Source organism: Gavialis gangeticus, unplaced genomic scaffold (genome assembly GCF_001723915.1).
Source record: "Gavialis gangeticus isolate Ggan-Ray unplaced genomic scaffold, GavGan_comp1, whole genome shotgun sequence".
In the NCBI taxonomy this organism is placed as follows: Eukaryota; Metazoa; Chordata; order Crocodylia; family Gavialidae; genus Gavialis; species Gavialis gangeticus.
In genome coordinates, this window is record NW_017729025.1 from 61,857,917 (window position 1) to 61,877,014 (window position 19,098).

General features: G+C 44.1%; 1 protein-coding gene and 1 long non-coding RNA gene across 2 annotated transcripts in view; one reads left to right on the top strand and one right to left on the bottom strand.

Moving 5' to 3' along the window:
• LOC109298674 overlaps positions 1-1,888 on the bottom strand; it is a 21,904-nt gene extending 20,016 nt beyond the window's left edge. Inside the window, exon 1 of the long non-coding RNA XR_002097674.1 lies at positions 1,853-1,888. This is a non-coding gene — a long non-coding RNA (uncharacterized LOC109298674). The remainder of the gene's footprint in view (positions 1-1,852) is intronic.
• SNX6 (sorting nexin 6) overlaps positions 1-19,098 on the top strand; it is a 42,596-nt gene that overhangs the window by 16,763 nt on the left and 6,735 nt on the right. The window contains exons 6-11 of the mRNA XM_019518902.1: positions 8,411-8,486; positions 10,808-10,847; positions 11,350-11,391; positions 13,228-13,314; positions 15,627-15,786; positions 18,877-18,962. Coding sequence (XP_019374447.1) covers positions 8,411-8,486; positions 10,808-10,847; positions 11,350-11,391; positions 13,228-13,314; positions 15,627-15,786; positions 18,877-18,962 — 491 coding nt within the window. The remainder of the gene's footprint in view (positions 1-8,410; positions 8,487-10,807; positions 10,848-11,349; positions 11,392-13,227; positions 13,315-15,626; positions 15,787-18,876; positions 18,963-19,098) is intronic.

A 19,098-nucleotide genomic window follows, 5' to 3' on the forward strand; every position in this document is an offset into this window, starting at 1 on the left:
ACCAGCAGGCAATGTTCCTCCTCTTCTCCCAAGCACTACTGGGAGTAACAAGGAATAACGGCCATAAGTTGATGGAGAGTAGATTCAGGCTAGATATCAGGAGGCACTACTTCACAGTCAGGGTGGCTAGGATCTGGAACCAACTTCCAAGGGAAGTGGTGCTCGCTCCTACTCTGGGGGTCTTCAGAAGGAGGCTAGACAATCACCTAGCCAGGGTCGTTTGACCCCAGCATTCTTTCCTGCCCATGGCAGGGGGTTGGACTTGATGATCTGCTCAGGTCCCTGTAGTTGCCAGGGTCCTCCCTCCTCCCTTTTTTGAAAATGAGGTCCACATTGGCCTTCTTCCAGTCTTCTGGCACCTGGCCAGAGCACCACGAGCGCTTGTAAAGCTGTGCCAGGGGCCCTGCGATGACTCCTGCCAATTCCCTCAGTCCCTGGGGTGGAGAACATCTGGACCTGCTGATTTGAACATGTCCAGCCCCTCCACAAGTTCCCTACATTGGTCCTCCCTGACCCTGAGCCTGGCGGAGTTGCTCCTTGAGTCCTCCCCCACCAGGATACAGGATGAAATCCTGGTTTCTACTCAGAAAAATGGAGGCAAAGAACTTGTTAAAAAGGTCTGTTTTTTTTTTTTTTTTAATCTGGTGCAACCACCAGATTGCCAAGCATATTCTGCAGGGGCCCCATGTTGCCTGGTGCCTTCTTTTTGCTCCCTATGTATTTAAAAAAGGACTTTTTGTTGTCCTTGATCCTTCTTGTTAGCCCTAGTTCCATCTCTGCCTTAGCCTTCCTAACAGCCTCCCCACATACTCTTGCAATGGAGGTATATTCCCCTTTGGTGATAGCCCCCACCCTTCCACTGGATGTATACCACCTTTTTGGCTTTCAGACATTCCTGAATGCCTTTGGTGAGCCAAGGGGGCTTTTGAGCACTCTTACCCCTTTGACTCGCGTTGGGACTGTTACCCCTTGGGCTTGGAGGATTGTCTCCTTAAGGAACCACCACTTGGCTTGGACACCTAGTTCCCCTACTCTTTGGAACTGCAGTGCCTCTCCTACCAATCTTCTCAACTCATTGTAGTTGGCCCTCCTGAAGTCAAGGGCTACTGCCTTGCTGCAGGCCCTTGACACCCTATGCTGGATGGTGAATTCCAGTAGGTGATGATTACTATCACCTAGGTGGTCGAGGACCTGGTGTCCCCTCATCTGGTCATCGCCTGTGGCCAGGACCAGGTCCAGCAAGGCATTTCCCCCTGGTGGGACTCTGCACCTCCTGGGTTAGGTGGAGGTCTTGTATCCCAGCAAGGAACCTATGTGAGCAGTCAGCCCTGGCTGACTCCCCCTGCCAGCAAATGTCCATGTAGTTTAGATCACCCATGATGACCACATCTCTTGACTTAACTGCCTCTGCGAGCTGACCCAAGAATTCCTGGTCCAGCTCTTCCCCGGTTAGGTGGTCTGTAGTAGACACCCACCATTAAGTCCCTTTCCCCATGACCCCCTTGTATTCTGACCCAGAGCACTTCAGCCTGCCCCTCCTCTGACCCCATCATGTTAGTTGAGGACATGTGCTGCTCTTTGACGTAGAGTGCCACTCCCCTGCCTTTCCTCCCTGTTCTGCCCCACCTGTATAGTCTGTGGCCCCTAATGTTTACTGCCTAATCATGTGTTGAATCCCACCAGGTTTCAGTGAACCCTACTATGTCTGGGTTTGTGCCAGTTATCTGGAGGGCGAGCTCCTCCTGTTTATTCCCCATACTTTGAGCATTAGTGTAAAGGCACTTAAGGCCTCCTATCGGTGCATGCCTTCCCCCCCGCCCTCCGGATTCCTAGGACTGTCCTTGTTCCTTACCTGGGTACCTCTTGTGCTTGTCCCCTGTCTTGGCTGGAAGGTGTCCTCCTGTGGCCCCACCCCCCAGCAAAGTTAGTTTAAAGCATGCCATATGAGATCAGCCAACCTGGAAGAGAAGACACGTTTGCCTTTAGGGGAGAAGTGAAACCTGTCCCACCTGAGTGTGCCCCCTGCACAAAAATGCAGGTTGTTGTCCAGGAACCTGAGGCCTGCTTGGTGGCACCAACTCTGAAGCTTCCAGTTGACCTCATTGATGCAGACCTCATGACGCTGTCCACGTCTACTTACTGGGAGAATAGAGGAGAATACCACCTGTGCCCCCGTGTCCGTGAGCTTGGCCCCCAAGGCCTTATAGTCTTTCATGATGTGGTCTGGGTTGCCCCTGGCCACGTCATTTGTTTCCACATGGATTAGGACCATGGGGTACTGGTCTGAGGGTCGAATGAAGGCCAGGATCCTCTCTGTGACGTCCTGAATCTGAGCCCCAGGCAGGTAGCAGACCTCCTGTGCCATGGGGTTGGGTCGGCAGATAGGACCCTCCGTTCCCTTCAGGATGGGCTCTCCGATGACAAATTTCTATGCTAGTCACCAATTATAACTTGTGAAAATTTACAGTCTTGATAGATGTTTAATCTTTCATTTTGCTATGAAATGTGAAAAGGAAGAGGGCCATCTTTTGAATGCTTTCTGAAGGAATAAACACTTGAAAAATGTGTTGTGTGATCTGGTAGAACTGGAAGGCATGTTGATACCAAAGATTCTCTTGGAGTGAGTTGCTGCTTTGAGGCCTGGCAGAAGTGGCATTGAAGTCCCTGGTCCTGTTCAAATTTGAGATTATAAAGTTTGGTGACAGGGGTACATCCTAAAGTAGCACTACTTCTCTAGGAAAGAATTGGGGAAAGGACCATCTGCATTTCTTTGCAGCCAGCTAGCTGAGAGGAGTTTAGTCTTTTGAGCATGTCCTCTGCCCTGGGAAAATGTTATACTGTTCTGTTTCTCAGATGTCAGATAGACACAAATATCTTTTTATAATCAGACATCAACATGAAGATTTCTTGGACTTCTGAGACTTCACATCTGTGAGAACTTTATTGCTGAAGGACAGCATATTGGTCAAGGCTTGAGGGTGTTGTTATTTCTGACTTGAGTTATCCAGATTCTGTTCTTGTATATCCTGTGACAGAGATCAGAACTTCAAATCCTTCATCTTGGTATCCCAGATCTCTTGTTTCAATCAGAGTGAGATTCTTCACCCAAACTTCTTAAGTCCTTTTTAATCTCTGCGCTAAATCTCTGGATTGTTGGGAACTCTGTGTTGCATATTTTGTAGAAGTCCAACTGTATGATTTTACTACTTAATAAAATGGGAGAACTTATCTTGAGCAGCTCGGAATGGAAGTAATCTTCATCACTTGTGGTTTTGGGCTTTCTGCTATAGCTTCATCCAGCATTATGGCCTTCTGTCCTCTAATGCATAAGGTGTCCGTTTCTGCTTATCTGCCAGTAATCAGGGTTTGCTCCATATACCTTCTGTTTGAGCCTCCCTTGTAACGAAATCAGAGAGTGGTATTTGAAAAGCTCACTGGGGCCCTGGTTCAGACTCTGAGACATTCATTATCTGAAAATTACATTCTTCAGTTATCAGTACTAGGGGTTAGTGAGAGCCATGTTGTTCTGATCTGTCACAGAGATGAGCCCTGTGTCCCCAAACTCCTGTCTCTATCTTCCATTTTAATCAAAATCCCTAGCTTTCTTGTATTCTATTCATTTTCGTGCCGTGTCTAAAGCGTGGCATCAATTTTTTGGATTGGGTCCTTGAGTACCCGATTAAGACTTGTATAAGACCTGATGTACAGTATGCCTGAAAGAAGGTCTGTGCTACAGAATCCTTCCTTCACACTGTAATGAAGCACTATTAGAACAAGAATGGGTATTAATCTTCCTGTATTCTTGAGATTAAATGAGTCAATTTTTTAACTTTATTTCTCAGAGGCTATAATGCAAAGGTCCAAGCTTATTGTCTGTAACCTTATCACTAGAGTAGTTATACTTCTCTTCCTTGGTATAAATTCATTTGTAAGATTCATAGTATAAAGTGAACAAAATAGCTATGTAAATATTGTATTTTTTTCTAGTGTATACCTACACTTTTAGCATCTAATGAAGTAGGTTGTTGCTTGTGAAAGCTTATGCCTCACTGAACCATTTAGTCTCTTAAGGTGCAACCCTGCTCTACTTTCTGCCTGTACCCACAGTGATATGGCCTCTAGTTTTGCATATGGCAAGCTCATGTGACAACCAGGAAAGTGGTGATGTGTTCAGTGACTGACTGATCCCATAAGCCTGTCAGTTGGTGCTTGATGATCACTACTCTACACTGAGCTAGCCTACCTGTGGCTTGAAAAACTAGAGCATTGCAGCTATTTAAGACAAACTGTAGGCAGCTGCTTGATTGATTGCTTTTATTGGGGCCTTTTATAACCAGGGATCCTGGTTTTCCCTGATAAATACCAAATCCTCTGCTAAAAAATCACAAATTATCTCATAAAAACCCCAAAGTCTAACAAAGCCCCCCACGGCCCCCTGGCCCTGCTCCTGCCTCTCGCTCCCCGTCCCCACAGCCTTGCTGCTGCCCCTCACCCTCCACCCACAGCCCTTGCTCCCCCAGCCCTGCTGGAGGGGTCCCATAGCTGCTAGGGCTGTGGACCTGGGTCTGCAGCCCCCTGCCCCTGCTATCCCCTGCTGCCTGCTGTGGGCTCGGGTGGGGCGGTTCCGTGCTGCTGTGTGCACTCCTGGGGGACCTGCACCCCCCAGATGTGTACACAGGGCAGGTGCAGGCTGTGGGCTCAAGTTCCTGTCCTGCTTCCCTACCCTGGGGCCTCTGCAGCCCACTGTGCATGATCCGGCACAGCTGAGGACAGTGGAGCTGTGCAGGGATCTCCTTGCTGCTGCAAGCTCTCCCCCCTCCCACCCCCTGCTGCTTTGGTGATGTGCCCCCTGCACCTGCTGCTGCTTTAAGGGGCACAGTCCTGCACTGCTGCTCTCACTGCAGCCCCATGTGAAGGAGGGCCACCCATGGCCACATCCTGCTCCCTGCTGGGGCCCTGCAGCTGTGCATTGTGGCCCCAGGCCCCAAGCCTCACCCGGCTGGGCAGCAGTCCCAGTCCTGTCCAGGGCCCTCCCTACAGGGGCCTCAATCCCCATCTCCTTCCCCACTTACTTGCTGGAACTGCTCTACCTTGCAGGCTACCCAGGGCCATATGCATGAACATGCATACAGAGCTCCCTGTCTCACTGCCTTCCTCCCACCCCCCTCTAGCTCCCTGCAGGCTGGAACTCTGCCAGGTGGCAGGGAGCTCACTACAAAATGGCAGAATCCCAAGGTTTCTCTTGTTAAACGAGAAATTCGTGTTTGCCTCTGGTAAAAGGTAAAATCCACGATTTACTCTGTTTTTCTGTGGGAAGTGGAAAACTCAGGTCCCTGTTCATAACAATGTAACCAGCCTTAATTGGGTGCTAACAGGGAGGTACAGCTGAGCTAACAGTATTTCAGAGATGAAAGGTATGCTTAATTCCTCATAAGTGGTGCATTTAATTTAAAAATCAATAGCATGTGGCAAACTAATGCCATTTACATGATGTGAATACCTGTCCACATTAGGCAGCTGCTTCTCAAGTGGCTTGCATTCAACCTTGGTGTCCAGCCTTTCTTTACAAAAATGATTTTTGAAATCAGGTCTGGTACTTGCAAGAAAAGAGCTTCACTGGCATCCATGTGCATTAATAATGTGCAGTTGAACTATTTTCAACACACCAGCTTAATTGGTTTAATGTTGAACCACAGCTACAATAGTTTTACTTTTATTACTGTATTTACTTGATTATAAGATAAGGTTCCACCCCATTCAACATGGGGAAAATCAAGCCTTATCTTATAATCGCATACAACTTAACTGAAACCAGAAAATGCGCAGTGTGCTAGAGCTTTCTTCAATGTGCAGGGTCACTTGAAACTATTTCCTGCCTATGCCAAGTTGCTTTGGTACCTTCTGGCTGCAAACCCCACACAGCTCAAAATGACCCGGCAGCGTTCCCAGAGTGTGTGGGGTTTCTGTTCAGCATGTGCTAAGTTGCTGCTGCCCCAGTGAAGTGTGCTGGTGCAACTCATCACACGCTGACAGCCTGGGCTGGTCCCTTTGTGTACTGGGTTGCTCCAGCACTAGCTGCTTGAGCTCTCAGAGCTCAGTGTGTGACAAGGGACTCAGCATACGACGAGGCATCCAACAACAGTGAGGCAAGTGACAGCAAGGTACCCAGTAGAGGGGCAGGTGGCAAGGGAGCACTTGGCAGAGTAGCAGGGAAAGTAGCAGATTATAGAGCCTGAGATCACCACTGAGTGGTCAGAATTTAAAAACAGAAACCCATAGTAAATCCTATGGCGTGAGTGGCAGCAGGGAAACCCTTATGACAGACCATGTAGAAGCAAAAGGAAGCAGCAGTACAAATGCGAAGATACCAAAAGAAATGAGGTGCAGCTATGGTGCGGACTTTAAAATGGAGGTTATAAGGTAACAAGTAACTGAGAGGCAGGAAGGAAGTGTAACGTTACTGAATCAAGTGTGTGTCAATGGAGACAATGAAAAGGAAAATGCAAGAAGGCTAAGTCTACATGGAGAACATTTGGGAGTCCAGAACAAGGTCGCTTTCCTGAAATTGATAAGCAAGTGCTCAAGTATGTTCAAGAATAAAGAAAGGAAGGAATGCCAATCATCCATGAAGTACTTTGACTCAAGGCATTGGAAATAGCAAAGAAATTGAACATTCCTCTTCAAAAATTCAAAGCAAATAGTGGGTGGCATATCTGAATGATGTGACAGTGGCTTAGCCCTGAGATGAAGAACATCATTTGCACAAAAGCTAACATCAGACTTCAGCATACAACTTGTTTGATTCCAGTGGTATTTTATTGGGCTATGGAAAACTTGTGATTACCTGCTGGGCAAGACAGGTAATCCTGATGAGACCTACTCTAGTCTATTTTGACATGCTGAGTAATGTCACTATCCATGAGAGAGGTAAAAAATCCATAATTCTGAGAAATGTAAGAAATGAAAAATCACAAATTACACTGATCTTAGTAGTATTGGCAGATCGGAGAAAATTGCAACTCAATGTGATTTTGAAATGTAAAACTCTGCCAAAATAGAAGTTGCCAGCAGGAATAGTGGTTAGATGCCAGGAACAAGGATGGATGTCAAGTGAACTGATGAATGACTGATTAGATGTTGTGTGGAAATGGAGACCTGGGGCACTGCTAAAGAGAAGAGGAATGTTAGTGTCAGAGAGCATTTAATGCTTGATGGGAAAGCAAAAAGTCAATGAATTGTGATCTTGTAGTCATGACATCTCAACTCCGGGTATTGGATGTCATGGTGAATAAGCCCTTTAAGGACCATTTACAATGTCAGTACTCAGACTGGCTTTTGGCAGGGAACCATGTACTTACACCTGGTGGAAAGATTAAGAAGCCAACCATAGCACTGCTTTGCCAAAGGATTCCAACTTACTGGGGAAAGATATCTTCAGAATCTATTATTAAATACTTCAAGAAGTGCTGTATATCCAATGCCATGGATGGAACTGAAGATGATGTTTTGTGGGAAGATGGAGTGAAGTGTGAGAGTGAGGATGCACGTGAAAGTGACCAGTCCTAATTTGCCGGATCTAAGAAGGGAGTAGCATTCACCAGGTTCTGAACAAAACCTAATGTAGATTAAGCATGAATTCATGTTTGAATTTAATTGAAGCTAATGTTGAATGTATGACTAATTGGTATTGCTATAGTTTTTGTCAGTAGGTCTGTTTATAAAAATAATACCAAATTAAATTTTTTCCTTGTGTAGAATCTAATTATTAGGGGTTCATCTTAAATTCAGGTTTGTCTTCAAGTTGAGTAAATATGGTAATTAAAATAAATGTTTTATCTGTAAACCAGCAATTCTGCCAGATAAAGGTTTTTTGAAAGAGTTAAGCCAACAAAGCTTGTTAATACCTGACAAAGTACCACATACAGGCAGTAAGTTGTACCCAAATTTACAGCTTCTGTTCAAATTGGTGAATTTAATACATTTAGGGACTTACTTTTCAGTGCTCTGACAGTGATATTTTCAAATTGGATTTATTTTGGAGTACAGTCTCCAATATAGAACAATTGACTTCATAGGACACTGCCTCATATGAAAGATAAGACTCATCTTCTGCAACATTGCACCTTTGAGATGTTACTCAATAAAAACTGTATTAATACTTAATGACTTCATGATCAGAAGGGCAGGCCCATTGTGATCCTCCAGTCACCTTCCAGACCTGCATATAACATGGCCAAATTTCACTTAGTAATTTCTGCAGCAAGCTTATAACTATTATTTGAGTTTGGGGAGACATTTCTTTAAAATCAGGTACTTTTCAAAAAGAGAACTGCATGCTTTTTAGAATTTTTTTTAAAAAGAAAGAATGGAATGTTGAATGTAAGCATCTTCTTTTTTTCTTTCTTTCTAGATGTTGCGGATGATTATAATAGAATTGGTTCTTCATTATACACGTTAGGAACGCTAGACTCCACAGATATATGCAAGTAAGATTCTGTTAATTGTGATAAATTACAGGACAAATTGCTACACAACAGTGTCAGTTGTCACCTGCATGTGTCCATTGCACTTTGATTAAAAAAATGAATGGCTGTATTAGACTTTTATATCCAAAATAGTAGTTTCTTTCTCATCCTTGTCCATGTTTCATTTCCATATTGTGAAAGTCTTTTAATATCACAAGAAGTTATAAAAAAAAAAAAAAAAAAAAAGCTGTTTCTTGGAATATTTGGGATTATATAAATAATAATTTTTAAAAAATTATTAATAAATGAGAAAACGGAGCAGTCCTTCTAAAACAGGAAGAGACTCTGAAAGTAAAACCATGATTTTAAAATACACAGCTGCTCTTGTACTTATTTGCAAAAGCATGAATATGTACAAGCAAGTATGGATACATCTGATGTGGAAACATTTGTGAATACTCGCTGCATGGAGATCATGAAAGATGATCTCTTAAGGCCTGGCTACTTCACTGCTGGCCATGCCTTCTGTGGATCTCATCCCTTACTACGGGGATGTGCAACCTCTGCTTGTACTGTACACACTGTGCAAACCACCCCTGCACCATGGGTGTGTGTGTACCCCTCCTACTGTCCCAGCACCCCCATGCCCTGCATGTTGCACCACATGGGTCCCTCTTGCTGTGCTGCACAGCAGGTGCCCTGCTGTACTTTGTCAGTGCTGCACTGTGCAGGGCTCCACGCCACGTAGCTGTGGGCTCCCTCAGCCCTGCCCCCAGGGTTGGGTTAGGCATCAAAAGCTGGAGGAGGCAGGGGGAGCCCAGAAGCCCAGGCAGCAGAAGCTACATGGAGCAGTGTGGTGTGCAGCAACCAGATCAGCAGCTTGGGGGCTGCGTGTTTAACCCATGGGGGGCCTCACGAGGTCTACTGGTCACCAGTTGGACAGCCCTGTTCTGTTAAGAATTGAAAACAATATATGTGTACCTATAGAGACTTCTTCCCTTTCAAGGTTTTAGTACCATAGTCCGATGTATCGAGCAGTGTAGTGGTACTTTGGACTAAAGCCTAATTGAATATGTTGCAAACTTAAGCAGTTAAAAAATGTTAGGAAAACATTTTGAAAATAGCAGCGTAACTGGACAGATAGGACTTGGATGTTACTGCAGGGAGGCGGATCTCTACAGAAAAGTTAACGCTGGTGTATTTGTCAGGTCACATCAGTTCTGGTAATGCAGCACACCACTAATTGTGGTGATAGGTCTCCTTTGCTTTCTACCAAATCTTGACTTTTTTGATCAGTCTGTTTAAACTCCAAATTGCAGCTGGCAAATTGTTTCATTTATGACTTGAGGCAGTCTAGGTTCCTGGCTAAATCCACTAAGAAGCTTTCCTTCTTTACATTGTCTTATCCAATGTGGATGGTACTACATTTTTGCTCAGACTTCCCAAGGTCCAGAAGCCTGAACAGAGCCTGCACCATAGCTTTGAATTAACTTCACTCTTTGCACTAAACCACATGCCATGAGCTTCTGATAATAGTGAAAGACTGCTAAAAAGATAACGGTGTGGATTTTGTACAGAGAATTTTGTACAACAGTTCAGGTTTTTATACAAAGCAAAGGCAATCCTTGAGCAAGTGTTCCCATGTTTCTTTTTTCTTTAAAGAAATAGCAAACCATAGTACCATAGCATCTAATGAAGTAGGCTGTTGCCTATGAAAGCTTATGCCTCTCTGACAAGGTTCTTTGGGTGAATCTGATACATTTTATTAGGCCAGGTTAAATAGTTGGAAAATTTTTGTCGCAAGCTTTTGGGTTTAAAAACCCTTCATCAGGCTAAGGAAGTCTCTGCAGTTGGTGTGTGCTCTTCCTGGATGGAATGAATAGTAAAGCCAGAGGCTGGGCTGGGTTTTTTTAAGCCTGAAAGCTTGCTAAAATTTTTTTACAGCTATTTAAGTTGGTCCAATAAAAGATACCAGATTCACCCAAATAACCTTGTCTGCCTATGACCTTAGACCAGCATGGCTACAACCTATACCCCATGCCTCTCTGAACCATTTAGTCTTTAAGCTGGTAACCCTGATTTGCTTTCCTGTTAAGCCTTAGTTAACTGTGAATTCTTACATATAACATTTGAGCAAAAAATGCAGTTTCAGATGTATCGCAAGTTGAAATCAGTCACTTCAGTCTTCCAGGATTTCTTAAATCATAATCAGTTGCTGAGCTGGCACTTCTCACTCAGCATAGGTCCTATTCCTTTGATTTCTGAAGGAGAAATGTGGAAGTGCGTCATTAGACTTGCATTGTAATGAAAACTTTTAATTGATCATGCATTTCCTTCCCTAGATTTTTTCTGAAGGTATCCGAGTTATTTGACAAAACAAGGGTACGTATTATGAAATCTTTTCTTACATGAAAAGTACTGTTTAATTGTTCATCCTGGTGTATGCCACGATTTTGTACAGCTGAAAAATACTGTGGTTATCAATCAGTATCGTGGGGTTAATGGTTCTTTGATCAGCTTTTGGAGGGTGTTTTATGCCAAGTATTTGTCATGGATGATTGTAAAAAGGAAAAGAAGTACAATTAAAATCCTAATGAACTACATTATTTTCTTAACACACAAATGTTTAATCTTTGAAACCAGTATTTGCAATGATTTTCTAGGCTGTATGTGAAACGGTATAGTTACCTCTTTTTGGATTTTGGAGGAATAGTTTATTTTACTGGGTAAAAATATTAAGAAGGCTTTGTTATAAAGCTGCTTGGTTAATGATATCTGATAGAATAGAAACTTTCTCTTTTTAAACAGGGCTTTCTTTAAGCCCCAACCCCACAAACTATCCCATGTAGGCAGGCTGTTGCACCCATATGAAATCTCTTTGCAGGATCCAAGCTTTTCTCTGGAGTCAAGATCACTTCTTGGGGAAGTGAGTCACAATAATGTTGCTGCTTACTAATTTCTCTGGACTTTCCAGAGTCTTGTCTACTCTGCCTTGTTTATTTGCTTTGTCTGAGTTGTATCTTATAGCTCTGAGCACTCTTGGAACAAATGTAAAGAAAAAATTATACTTTTTAAGATATCTAAAGTAACTGCTATGTGCACAGCAAAATGATTGCATGTGAATATTTAAGAAAATTAAATGAGCAAGAATAGTTAACCTTCTGACCCAAAATACGAGTTTCTCATTTGAAAGAATTAGATAAGAAACTTCCATCCTTTCAGGTTTAAATTTAACAATAAACTAGCAGAAATGTGTGTTGTCTCCATATCTTAAAAGGATGATTTGTATTTAAAACTGCATTACAGGAAAATAGCGATCTTACAGGGTAGATTTTGAGGCAGTTGTGACCTAGAACATAATCTAATAGTTCGAAGGAAATGTATGCTAATAGGACCCTGAAAAATAACTATGTACTATAAATGAGAATATTTTTAAAACCTATTGGCCTAGCCAGAGAATAATAAAACATTCTAGAATCAGGAGCGTTTTCAAGTAGATGTAGTAGTGTGTTCTGTTACCTGCATCTGGCTGTAATAGTACACTAGGTACCCATTTTATTCAGGACATGCATTGACTTGATTTACAGCTTTCTCATAAGTTAGTTTTGCAAGCAGACCTTTTGAACACAGACACGGATGTAGTCAAAGGTGGATGAGTCACTGAAGTAATATTTAGTGCTAAAGATTTACCAATTTGACCTTTCCAGACCATTCACAATGGAATTGGTATTTTTGAGGAATATCTGGACTTAAATAACTGGAATGGAGTTTAGGATGAAGTGTTTATACTCTTGCTGAGATCAACAATGTCAGTATTTTCCTTTTTGAGGCCTTTTGTCAGGGGTTCTCAACCTTTCGCCTGTGGGCCAGGTGCAGCCCATGGAGCCTTGTTATCTGGCCTCTGGGCCTCCTGGGTTGGGAAAATTTTGATGGTGGGGGAACAGTGGCCATTAATACAGCCACCCCTTCCCCCTGCTTGTTTCCCCCTCCCCTCACCAAATTCCTAAACTCCAAGCCCTGCATGGGCAGTCTGAGCTGTGCTACGCCCCCTTTCTCCAGCAAGGCTAGGCCATGACCCCACCCCTCCATATCTGGATTGGGGCTGGGTTCAGCCAGCCCATGCCCCCTTCCCCTCCCTGTGGGGCTGGGTTGGGGCCAGTCCATGCCTCCTTCCTGTGCCAGCTGTAGGGTCACGTTGAGCTGGGCCATGTCCCCTTCCTCCTGGGGGACTAGGCATGCCCCCTTTCGTCCTCAGAGGACTGAGTTAGGGCTGGTTCATGTTCCCATCAGTCACCTTCCCACACTCCCTCCATGGGTCATGGTTCGGGCTGGGCTGCCCCCCATCCCCACTCTAAATGGCCTGGCAGTGCCCACTGCACCCTCTCTGGGTGCTGGATCAGGACCACCTGCCGAATGTGGCCCGTGGGGGGAAAAGGTTGAGCACCACTGTACTGAATGAATTTGACAATTTTCCACCTTTTGTTCCAGTATACTAAATATATCCTTGAAATTGGGAACAGTATAGAAAACAGGCTTTTAATAAAATACAGCATAGTTACTTGGTGTTAGCTTTTTTTAAACACAGATGACTACTGAATCATGCCACACATGGAACATTTGTTTTATTTTTTAAATGTCTGTCTGGCAGGCACTGTTTATTTTACTACTTTGAGAATAGTTTGTTGTACTAATATCAAAGAAATGAAGAAAAGTGGAAGTCCAGTTATACTGTCACATTCCTTTATTTTATTTTTCTCAACAGAAAATAGAGGCCCGGGTTTCTGCTGATGAAGATCTTAAACTTTCTGATCTTCTGAAATACTACTTAAGGGAATCTCAAGCTGCTAAGGTGAATTTGCTGTAACTTGTTTTTAGTGAAGTAGTGCGTTTTATGAAAGAGCAGAGATACCTAAAGCAATGTAAACTGATACTCATCCAGGGAATAAGCCAGAATTTCCCATCTTGATTTCCCTCCCCAAAAGCATCACATTAGAACTTTGATTTTGAGAAGTAATACTAGCAGAATTTCATAGCACTGTTTGTTATAGTATTTGTTCCATAGGGCATTATTTCATTAGTGGAGTTGGAAGTAGTGGAGGAATGACTTCGGTAAACAACAGACTACAGGCAGTCCTTGACTTCACAATATTCGAGTTATGATGAACAGCACTTACGATGTTTATAAATTGACATCCTGTTTCAACTTTTTGACATCAGTTTCAATTTTACAATGCTTGATCTGGCACCATGCCACATTGGTAAACAAGTTTGCTGTGTTGCCCACTTCCCTGCACCGATCTACTGCACCGCCCATCTCCCTGACACAGGGTGCTCAGTTGTTGTTCCAACTCCATTTTTACATTAATCTTTGCATTTCCAAACTTTTTCTTAAAATGTAGTCTGTCTTTGTCCATAATAATGGCAGAAAAGTGTAAATCTGGTGCAAGTGACGTTTCTAAGAAACGTGGAGCAATTACTATGGAAAAAAAATGGAAATAATTAAGAGGTCTGGAAAAAGTGAGATGCCAACTGAAATTGGTAGAGCTTTGGATATCCCCTGAACAACTATTGTGGGGGATATCCAAAGACAAGGTAAGAATTGAAGAACATGTTAAGGGCTTGGCTTCTATACAATCAACTATGATAGTTAAACAACGTGTTGGACTTATTGTTCAGGTTGATAAACTGTTAATCATTTGGCTGGAGGATCAAAATCAACGCCATGCTCCTGTGAATTTAGGCATAATTCAGAAAAAGGTTAGGAGTTTTTGTGATTATCTAAAGAAATAACAGGGGGAGAGTTCTAATGCTGATCCTTTTAATGCAAGTAGTGGGTGGTTTATGCATTTTAAAGCCAGGGCCAATTTGCATAACATCAGTGTCTCGGGTGAAACTACCAGTGCTGAGGAGGAGGCAGCTTGTGCTTTTACTAAGACATTGGCTGCAGTCATTGAAGAGGGTGGGTATTGTGGTCGGCAAGGTTAATGAAACTGGGCTGTTTTGGAAGATGCACCCTCTGGTGAAGAGACTCCTTGTAAAGTCTTGACAACAAAAGTGTTGGCTGAGGCATTTCAATATTTGGAAGCTGCCAAGTCCCTGTTTGAGGAACATGACCCCAATGTTGAACACACTGCATCAGTGAATAGGGGCATATCCAAGAGGTATAGTTGCTACAGAGAAACTTACAAGCAAAAGAGGAGAACAACTGTCCAAACTTCCTTGGGCACTTTCTTTAAGAAAGCAGACAAGACTCCAGAAAAACCTGCAGCCAGGACTCCTGAGAAGACTCCAGTCAAGAATCCCTCAAAAAGTCCAGCAAAGTCATCTCAAAGAAGTCCTTCCAAATCAATTTGATTGTTATTTACAATGGAAATACATTAATGTAGCTATATTACTCATCTGTAACTGATAATTCTGGGGTTTTTTGGTGAAAGTAGCGTATTGGGCTTTGGTTCAGGAACCAGGCCCCCCATATATAACGTTCCTATGGGAAAATCGGTTCCGAATTACGATGTTACCATGTTTAGACTTAAGACGCTGTTTTCAGGAACCAATTGTGTCGTAAGTCTGAGGACCACCTGTACTTTAAGTGTCCTGACTTAAAAAATAAATGGCTTATTTCAAGCACTCTAAAACCATGAATACAGATTTTAAATTAAATGTATTATAGGCAAATTTAGTACCAAAAAGAATTTGCTTGGTGACAGCAAACAGTAACGTCATGAAGAAAAGATGTATAAGCAACGGTTACTTACAGAAAACAGTTGTAATGGTGATTATATCAGCCATATTAAAAATGCAAGTAAATAGTGTTTCTCAGGCCATGCGTGTTTTCAGATTCATAACTTAAAATGGTAATTTGCTACTGATCTGCTGGGAGGGTGTAGAACTCCCCATGTTGATCCATTCCTGGGTTTTTTTAAAACATTACTTGAACTGTGGTGTTGGCTACTGTTAGGACACTAAGCTGTATGGAACCAGTTATCTGTCCAGTATGGCAATTCTTATAAATTGCAAAAACAAAATAGCTATGTTGAGATTTATTAAAATAAGAATAATCTCAAGGAAGAATAAAATGAATCTGAGATGACAGTATATAAATATCCAAGTGTAGGTATTTGTAGAATATATATATATATATATTTTACTCTGTTTTTGCAGGATCTCCTATATAGAAGATCTAGGTCCTTAGTAGACTATGAAAATGCTAACAAGGCATTGGATAAAGCAAGAGCAAAGAACAAAGATGTGTTGCAAGCTGAAACCACTCAGCAACTCTGTTGTCAGAAATTTGAAAAAATATCTGAATCGGCAAAGCAAGGTATTTGAACAATCACATGCTATCTTTGTCTCTGGTTACTTGAATGGCCCTAATTTGTTGAACATTATCTGTAATCGGTTTTTTGCTTTCTTTTGAACAGGCCCTTGTTGATGTATAATACATATTTATTTGTGACTTCTTACCTTGGGTCATTCAGATTTCCTTCAAGATTAGTGGAGCCTTCTGATTCCAATATTACAATTAAGTGGCTGGATTTTCTGAAAGCAAAGATGCAAATTAGCCATTTCTTGTTTTGGTATATATAAGGGCTGTCCAACTTTCAAATACTATGCCATTCAAGTGCCACACTACAGTGATGTGTGGCACACCATGCTGTTTCCCATGCACTGCTACATGTGGCCTCTTTTGGGCTGTGTGCCCCACCCCTCTACTGCACTGTGCTCATGTACTGTGTCACCCCATGGTCTTGTGAATTTCCTGTTCAGCTCCAATGGCTGCTCTCTGCTGCCCCATTCCCTGGGGAATAAACCAGAAGTTGAAAGGGTTGGGGGCAGCCCATAGGCGGAGGGAGAAAAACTTATTTGGGGGGACTGAGCGCATGCATATGTGTACACCCTAACCAGCAGGTAAGCCTGTGGGGGAAGGGCCATGGGGGGTGCAGATTGAAGCCCCTGCTGTTAGGGAGGGAGTGGGGTAGGGGCAGGGGTGAATGGGGCCCCAGCCAGGCCAGGTGGTGGGAAAGTTGGAGCCTGGGCGGCTCGTTGAGGGGTGCCGGGGGTCCAGGGGGCACATGCCCCCTGATCTGTGTGGGGCAGAGACAGCTGCCACTGTGCGCTGGGGCTCTGGGCCTTGCTGTCAGTGCAGCTGCCTTGGGAGAGGCATGATGCCATGTGTGTCCCACTGCCACTGGGCTGTGCCACGCCCCCTGACCGCCTGGCAGCAGGATGCACTTGGCATTGTGCAGCTTCCAAGGCAGCTGCACCAGCAGCAGGGCCCAGAGCACCAGCATGCAGCAGCAGCTGCCTCCACCCTGTGCACAGATCAGGAAGCACATGCCCCCCCCAGGCCTCTGCCAGGGTGCACACAGTGGCAGGAGCACCCCTTCACCCTTGGATGAACTGCCCAGGCTTCGATTATCCCACCACGGGGCCCAGCTGGGGCCCCATTCACCCCAGCCCCTGCTTCTGCCTCACTCCTTCCCTCAATGTGGGGGGCCTTGACCTGCCCCTTTCCCTTCAGAGAACAGACAGACTGATACTTGCCTGCTGTGCTGGGTAGCCAGTCACACATGCTGGGCTGCAATCCTGGTTGTGTGTGCGTCCCTCCCCACTCCTGCTGCAGTCACCTGAAACCTGTCTGGGCTGCCCCACAGCCCTATGCACTGCTCCACATTTGGGGAGCTGAGCCCTGTTAGCCCCAGCCTTCCATTGCCTATGGGGGAGCCTGGAGACTCCCAGAAGGGCAGCAGCAGTTAGTGGTGGGGCAGCAGCCTCCAGACTAGGAGTCTGGGGGATGCAGCTTAACTCCCTTCAGGGGCTGCACATGTCTCTTGGGCTGTTAACTGGTCAGCTCTGGACAATAGTGTAACTGACTCCAAACAGTAACACCAAACCTAAGCTCAGGTTCAATTGAAGTGCCCCATACAAGGCCATCTATCCTCTGTCTGGGACAGCAGCACTTTTTTGCAGGTGGCTCTGGGTCAAGTTAGATGAAACAGTGAAGGGAGGTTTTGTTGGAGTTTGGTCCAAACTGGAGCAACTTTGGGGGATGGAAGGAGCTCCTCCAAAGAAGTGGGTCTATTCAGTGTGGAGATCTGTCCTGGGAGTCTGTTCCTCTTCACAGTTAGGATGGGTCTAGAAAAGTGGTTTTCTCTCCCAACATTTGCATCCCTTATCTTAACTTAGTCCCTGGTCAGCACCTTAGATACCTGGCAACACCAGTAGCTAGATTTCTTTGGCTTTGTACATTTGCCAAAGTTGATTCTTTGCAGAAAAGAATCTGCCCCTCTTTTGGGCTGCGTGCCCCACCCCTCTACTGCACTGTGCTCATGTACTGCGTGTCATCCCATGGTCTTGTGAATTTCCTGTTCAGCTCCTATGGCTGCTCTCTGCTGCCCCATTCCCTGGGGAATAAACCAGAAGTTGAAAGGGTTGGGGGCAGCCCATAGGTGGAGGGAGAAAAACTTATTTTTTCGCAGAAAATGGTGGATGAGAGCTCCTGAAAGTATTCAAGCAAGTTCTGTCTTTTTAAGTCTCACCTGCTCTTACTGGCTTTGATCCCATGTCTGCCAAGGGATTCTTCGTATTTGGAGTCTCTGGACAGAAAGTAGTGGGGATGGGAGATGGAATTCACTCTTTTAAACATTTAGGGCATTTTTACATGTATTCCTGATGCGGCACCAGGCGCTTTTAATTAGTGAGCTGTGCTAATTAATAGTGACCGCGTGTCGTGTATCAGTGGTGTAGCATGTCCCCATGCTGAGACAATGGTGTTAGGGCACCTTGAATTAAAGCACATTGAACGTGTTTTATTTCAAGGCTTACTGCCACCATTTTCTCAGCATGGAGACACGCTGCAGCACTGATACTCAACATGCAAGGCTGCCAGAGTGTGTCAGTTTGTGTTCCAGCAGACCTTAATTAATCAAGTCAGCTCTGATGTGCTGAATTTTCAGCATGTTGGAGCAGGCTCCCCGCACATGTGTAAGTACCCTTAGTGCCCAAACTACTGTTTCTCTTTGAAAAAGCTTTGCATATATGAAAGCTGTTGTTAGGAGAAGATGGCCCAGTTGCACTTTAAGGCTTTGTCTAAACTCTAGTTAGCAGACAGACTAATTGGCCCAGACATTCTGCCATGCAGTGAGCCTACCCAGAGTGCTGCACTGATGCAGGTAGATGCTAGCTACTTTAGGATGTAGCCTGCTGTGAACAGTGCAGCATGTGCTACTGCCAGTGCAGTAAGTTTACCTTATAGACATGACCTAAAGTGTCTCTTTATTTTAACAGTGCAGCAGTAGCTCTGTGCCCAGGTTGTGGGATCAGATTTAAGCTTGATATTTATGTCTTAAGTAGAACTTAAATAACATCATTGCATTTAATTTAATGGGATTCAAACTTGTGTTTTCTACAGAACTTATAGACTTTAAAACAAGAAGAGTTGCAGCATTCAGGAAAAATCTGGTGGAACTGGCAGAACTGGAACTGAAGCATGCTAAGGTAATTGGAACCTATTTTTGCTTCCATTTCAGACAGTTGTTGTTTCATAGAATCATAGAAGTGGGGTCAGAAGGGACCTTGTAGATCTTCAAGTCTGACCCCCTGCCTGGGCAGGAGAAAAACTGGGCTCAGATGA